Source organism: Ptychodera flava, assembly GCF_041260155.1.
Source record: "Ptychodera flava strain L36383 chromosome 23 unlocalized genomic scaffold, AS_Pfla_20210202 Scaffold_24__1_contigs__length_23054250_pilon, whole genome shotgun sequence".
Lineage (NCBI taxonomy): Eukaryota > Metazoa > Hemichordata > Enteropneusta > Ptychoderidae > Ptychodera > Ptychodera flava.
Window position 1 is genome coordinate 5,437,812 of NW_027248278.1, and position 5,804 is coordinate 5,443,615.

At 42.7% G+C, this 5,804-nt stretch overlaps 1 protein-coding gene across 1 annotated transcript in view; it reads right to left on the reverse strand.

The window, feature by feature from the left end:
- Positions 1-5,528, reverse strand: part of LOC139124959 (aminopeptidase N-like) — a 30,393-nt gene extending 24,865 nt beyond the window's left edge. Inside the window, exons 1-2 of the mRNA XM_070691075.1 lie at positions 4,660-5,528; positions 3,748-4,033 (exon numbers count right to left, since the gene is read on the reverse strand). Coding sequence (XP_070547176.1) covers positions 3,748-4,033; positions 4,660-5,435 — 1,062 coding nt within the window. The 5' untranslated portion in view covers positions 5,436-5,528. The remainder of the gene's footprint in view (positions 1-3,747; positions 4,034-4,659) is intronic.
- Between the last annotated feature and the right edge of the window lie 276 nt (positions 5,529-5,804).

The following is a 5,804-nucleotide window of genomic DNA, read 5'->3' on the forward strand; positions in this document are numbered from 1 at the left end:
GAGTGTTTTTCGCGGACCCTCACAACTTCGAGCCGAAGGCGAGAAGTTGTGCGGCTCCGCGAAAGTATACGATGACGTCAAACAGAGAAAAATTCCATGTGATTATATATTTATCACGTGAACAGTCTTCTTATTTTTCTTTGATGTTGATGGATCTAAAATATTGTAACAAATTGCATGATTTTTATCGCGATTTTGTGTTTTATTTACGCGGATTACTTTCATTTAATGAGTAAAGCGGCCCGTCACCCAGGAGATGTGCAAATGTTTACAGGTATACTTTCATTCATAAATCCGATTAAGCTGAAATTTTGATACATGGAATGGTATCTCCACCAATCAGACATACGGATTCGGTCACGTGCGCGTGTCAATCATTGTCTCGCGCTGGACCGATGCCAAGGCAAGTCTGCCATCGGCGGACATAGCTTTCACCGCGCTAGCGACGGATAACCATAGTATTTTGAGTTATTTAGAATATTTACAATTATATTTATAAAGCGATGCAACGGCACGATCGCAACAGTAGTTATCATTCTTAGAGATGCTGTGGCTTTTAAAATATCACAAGTTTACGGCCTTGGCGAGCCCGAAAGTTTCAGATCGATGACACACACAGTGTACGCTTGTAGTGGGCACTGCCGTCACCGGTCTCCGCCGGTGGCCATCTCAGTCATCAATGTTTTCGTCATACGGACTTTGATATTTGCTGTGACACATATATTGCCCGTAGGTACTTCCCAATTTTGTTACTTGACGGGAACTCTGTTCTGTTGTGAGTGTTGTCCGAGTCAACTTTCGAAATGCATCGGATTCTACAGCGCTGCACTGCAGAGTGAAGGCTAAGCTTACAGGTCGACAGCTTATGTCTTCACTATAGCTTTACGCTGTAGGTTTGATTCCGATCGAGAAACAACGGAATAATTTGTGTGATGAAGGAAATTTATCGTTGTTCGTCGATACTTGTGCCTTCTATGTCGCTTTCCCGAAGTTTATACGGTATTCATTCATAATGTTGAACTTTCGTCGAGCAACCGGATCGCCAGGTACGACGACGTCCACATTGAGCCTTGCGACTGGAGACGTTACTGAGCCAAACGAACGACGGTATCCTCATTCGATTCATGGGAGTAGCTAAAGCCTTAGCGACTAGAAATTTCGTTTGGCATGCCTTCTATGTTTCCACATCTGGATATTTGGATTACCTTTTTGTCAAAATGCCATGAGAGCACGGCATCGATCAAGACAAATCGGTCCGTGTCGCGACATTCACGTACGAACGGTACCATTGCAGGAAAAAAGTTGCGATTGATGACGTACAAGAGGGGTAATATGTATTTCTTATCTGTGCTGGTGTACGTCACACAGATGGAGATACGGGCCAGTTCATGTGATATATTATTTATCATATAGGCCTACCCATGCCCATATTGCTACATCCTAATGACGTTCAACGTAAAATATCAGCCGTGATATTTCACGGTAAACGTCGAGATATGCACGATGAACGTCATCAGTTTTAGAGTTTTCCCGAACTACATTAGCAGTTTGTTGGTAAACAACGTAAACAACAAAATGGCTGCCGCTCCCCGCCTGCGAAGCGATGTCGCCGACGTAAAGACTTGAAGGGCTTCGAGGAACACGGGTATTTCGGGTTGCAAAATACGGAAATATCACGTTGAGTCTTGAAATGTTTTCCCATGGTATTTTTTGGTCAAGTTCTAGCAAACAATCTGCCGTTCGCACGGCGCCGGCATCGGCACTGTGCACGATCTCCACACAGGTGCCTGGGTTGCCGGGTGTACATGCATGCATGTACACCGGCAACCCAGGCATTTGTGAGTGTTTTACCGCGCTAGCGACGGATAACCATAGTATTTTGAGTTATTTAGAATATTTACAATTATATTTATAAAGCGCATGCAACGGCACGATCGCAACAGTAGTTATCACTCTTAGAGATGCTGTGGCTTTTAAAATATCACAAGTTTACGGGTTGCAAAATACGAAATATCACGTTGAGTCTTGAGTCGTATCAGCATTCGTGTCATTTGTGCTGCGTCAGACACTCGACTTCGTCTCGTGTCTGACGCAGCACAAATGCCTGGGTTGCCGGTGTACATGCATGCATGTACACCGGCAACCCAGGCACCGAACAGGTAGTGAGCGCGTGGCGTGACAGCGATGTCGCGCGCGCGACGACTGTTGACATGGCAACTCTAAAGGTAAACTAACAAAATGCGTCCCCTCTCTGCGCGAGCTCCGTGCCGTACGACGATCGAAATCAGGATAGATTTAAAGCTGAGCAGTTTTTGATCGGTTACAGTTGTAATAGCATATTGCACCTTAAAATGTTCCTTCTGTATGACGATTTTTGTATCCCGGTGTCTTTCTTCTTGGGTTTCATTGAGATATGGACGATGTCACGCGTGATGTTGACATCTTCGTCGTATACTTTATGAATGAAGCCTGTTCACATAAAAATTCTGATATTTATTGCGCAAGGCGTAATAAAGTAAAGCCTCAAAATTAAGGTTTTTCGTTCTATTAGTAAAAATTCCCTAAAATTATGGGCATGGGTATATGATAAATCGGTTATTACCCAATATCGCCTGTTCCTTGTATCGTTTCAGCATTCATGTCATTTGTGCTGCGTCAGACACTCGACTTCGTCTCGTGTCTGACGCAGCACAAATGACACTCATGCTGATACAACACAGGAAAAGGCGATATATTGGGTAATAACCTCTTATATATATATATATATATATATATATATATATATATATATATATATATATATATATATAGGCCTATATATATTTATTATACACCTACTGCCGTAACCTATGGGAGTTTGACCGTCCAATAACTTTCCGTATTTTGTATAGTACGCGGAGTCCCGAATACGGGAGACGCGCGACGCGCCTGTTTGACCTTTGACCTAGCGATTATCGGATGTAAATAAACTATTTTACGGTAAGTTATAGTCATAATAACAAAATTAATTTCGTAGTATAAAGTTTAAAACACGCTAAACACAAAACTGAGTCTGAATGCAAGTGATTTTTATTTAAAAAACGAATAAAATTTAAAATATTCAGCGAAGTTTGCTTGTACTGCACTGAAAATTAATTGGCTTCGTGCCAACACAAGGGACTTGTACTACGGAGCAGTAGATCGCGCGCGTTCCACTCATATCGCGCGTGAGGCGTCCCTCAAAATTTACCATAGAATTAGTTTATACGGACGATTAATGGAGGGAGGTGTATAATAATAGGGTTATACACAAAATACGGCCCTGTATGGACTTGGGCTCAGTGAGTGACGTATTGGACTCGCCTTCGGCTCGTCCAATACGTCACTCACTGAGCCCTCGCCATACAGGGCCGTATTTTGTGAATAACCCTATAATATATATATATGTACATATAATAAAACATTTTCGAGCATTATGACGCTGAAAAACACATCTGTGAGTAGCCTATATATATGCAGAAATAAAAATAATCGAATCCGAAGACAAAGCCATTCATGTGAACACATTTTGATGAGATCACCAATCATCAGCTTTAATTTTAAGTCAGTCCAAATTAATGAACCTCAAACATTTGTGACAATGTTACTCATTTTGGAAAATGCTTACAATGGTAAGATGGTACAGTTTTCTGCTGTCTGTGTTACAATTTAAAAGTCGCCAAATGGGGATGGATCTTGAACGAAAGACTCCATCATGACTGTACATACCTGGAAACCATCGGGTCGTATTCGTTCCATTGAACGATAGTCAGGATTAACAAGGACAAGGCCTACAACGTATGTTGGCATTACGGGCGTCGCTTCACAAACATCTACCTGCCAAGTGTCGGAGACTGCACTGGGTCTGTCCAAAGCCACTTTGGTGTTGCAGAGTACCTTGTAGTCCCGTGGGTGATCCACAGTGACTTGGAAAATTGCCTTCATTCCTGGCTCGTCGAAACAAGGAAAAGCTTTTCTTGCGAAAGTAGGAGAAAACTGGGTGGCGATCACCTTCCTAAGTTGGGATAAATGGCATTGTGTTATCATCATACTGCTTGTAACTTATATAATTTCTCATCTGACCCGTACTTGATGTTCAAGAAAATCGTGCCTTGCCATCGAAATGTAAATCAGCGGATTTAAATGAATGCCTTTCAGTCTTCAGAAATGCCTGACCGTTCATCTAATTTTGTGATATCAAACATTCGACCGAAAAAAACTTAAGAGAGACTGTTATACCTCAACGGTAGAAGTTTAAGCTTATCACAATATTTTGCGGGTATCTTTTTCTCGCGTGCGGAGTTGTCATATAACGCCTTCCCCTGTATTGAACAAAAGCGGAAACATCACATGCACATATTTCCAAATCTACAAAATCTCCATGCATTTGGATCTCAGTTTGTCTTGGTAGAAAGTGGAAACAACCGCCATAAGTAGGCCACTGGAATTAAAACATCCCCGTATAGCTCAAGCTTCTTGAAACTATACTCCGTAATGAAGAAATATGTGCAAGAAAACTGCCATTTCCTTTAATTTGAAAACCACGTTGGGGATTTGTTGAATTTTGTAAGAATGAAATCAGGCGATAATGAGTGACTCGCGAAAATTGTAATACGTAAAGTTCAAGGTTAGAAATCTTACCGAAGGTTGGCATTGACGTCAGTGTATTCACTGATGTACAGCCCGGTTAAATCCTGGTACATAACGCCTTTAAATTCGCCAATGGCAATGCGATATTCCTCGTCTACTTCCAACTCATTTTCCATTTCGATGACGTAATACTGATGCAATTCGAAATAAAATTGCCTCCGCACATCTAGAGGCTCCGCATAGCCGTCACGTGACACGGATACCTTGTCCGGGTCGATTGTTAAAAACGCCGAGTGAAGAATGATATATTTTGTGTTTTCTGAGCACGATACAGTTACTCCAACCGAACCCGAGTATTCTCGGTCGTCAGCGTCAATAGTGAGATCAATGTCGTACATCTTCGGTACAACATTGGTCGGTAATCGAGGCCGATGGTAAGGTATGCTTGGGTCAAGAGTCGTTGGTGGCGCTGTTCCTGAAACTTCACCACTTCCCCTCCTTGGAGAGTCAATAAAAGCAGTGAGTATTGCAACTATGAGAACCAACAGAACTACCAGCAAAACCAGCCAAAAAAGCCTCCAGTAGGAAATGAAAAATCCCTTTGGTTCTACGAAAGGCATTCTCTCCGATCGATACGTCGTCGAGCTGACGGAGGGCGTTCCAGACGACGGCCGACCTCGCTCGGATCTGTCCTCAATAACTTTAGTATGAGCTGGCTTCTGGGGCGGTCTTGACGGGACGATGTCCTCCGTAAGATCGGAAAAGCTGGCCATGACCGGGTTGACGTTGCTGTACCGGTCAGCATAATCTTCACCGTATCGATACATAGCGGGAACAACGCAATCAACAACCGAAAGGACGCAAAATGTCTTGCTACGCAGCGCTGTCCCTAGATGCTGATCTTAGCATACCTTTACGGAGCTTGCGCAGGCTATGCATTGTTCCCAATGCAACTAACACAATGGCTCGAGGACATTTTTCTGAACTTTCGCCTGAGTGCCTTTTCACAACAGCAACAAACATAACATTATCATTCAGTGGGCAGCGTGTGTATAAGAATGTACTCTATCGTAGGCACTCTTTCACAAAAGTTTGGCCAAGCTAGTCATTTTACTAACTTCGTACTCCGTCATACACCCTCCACGCTTGAAACGTGTCGAACCCCGTAAAGTACAAAATAAATTGCCACATTTGCG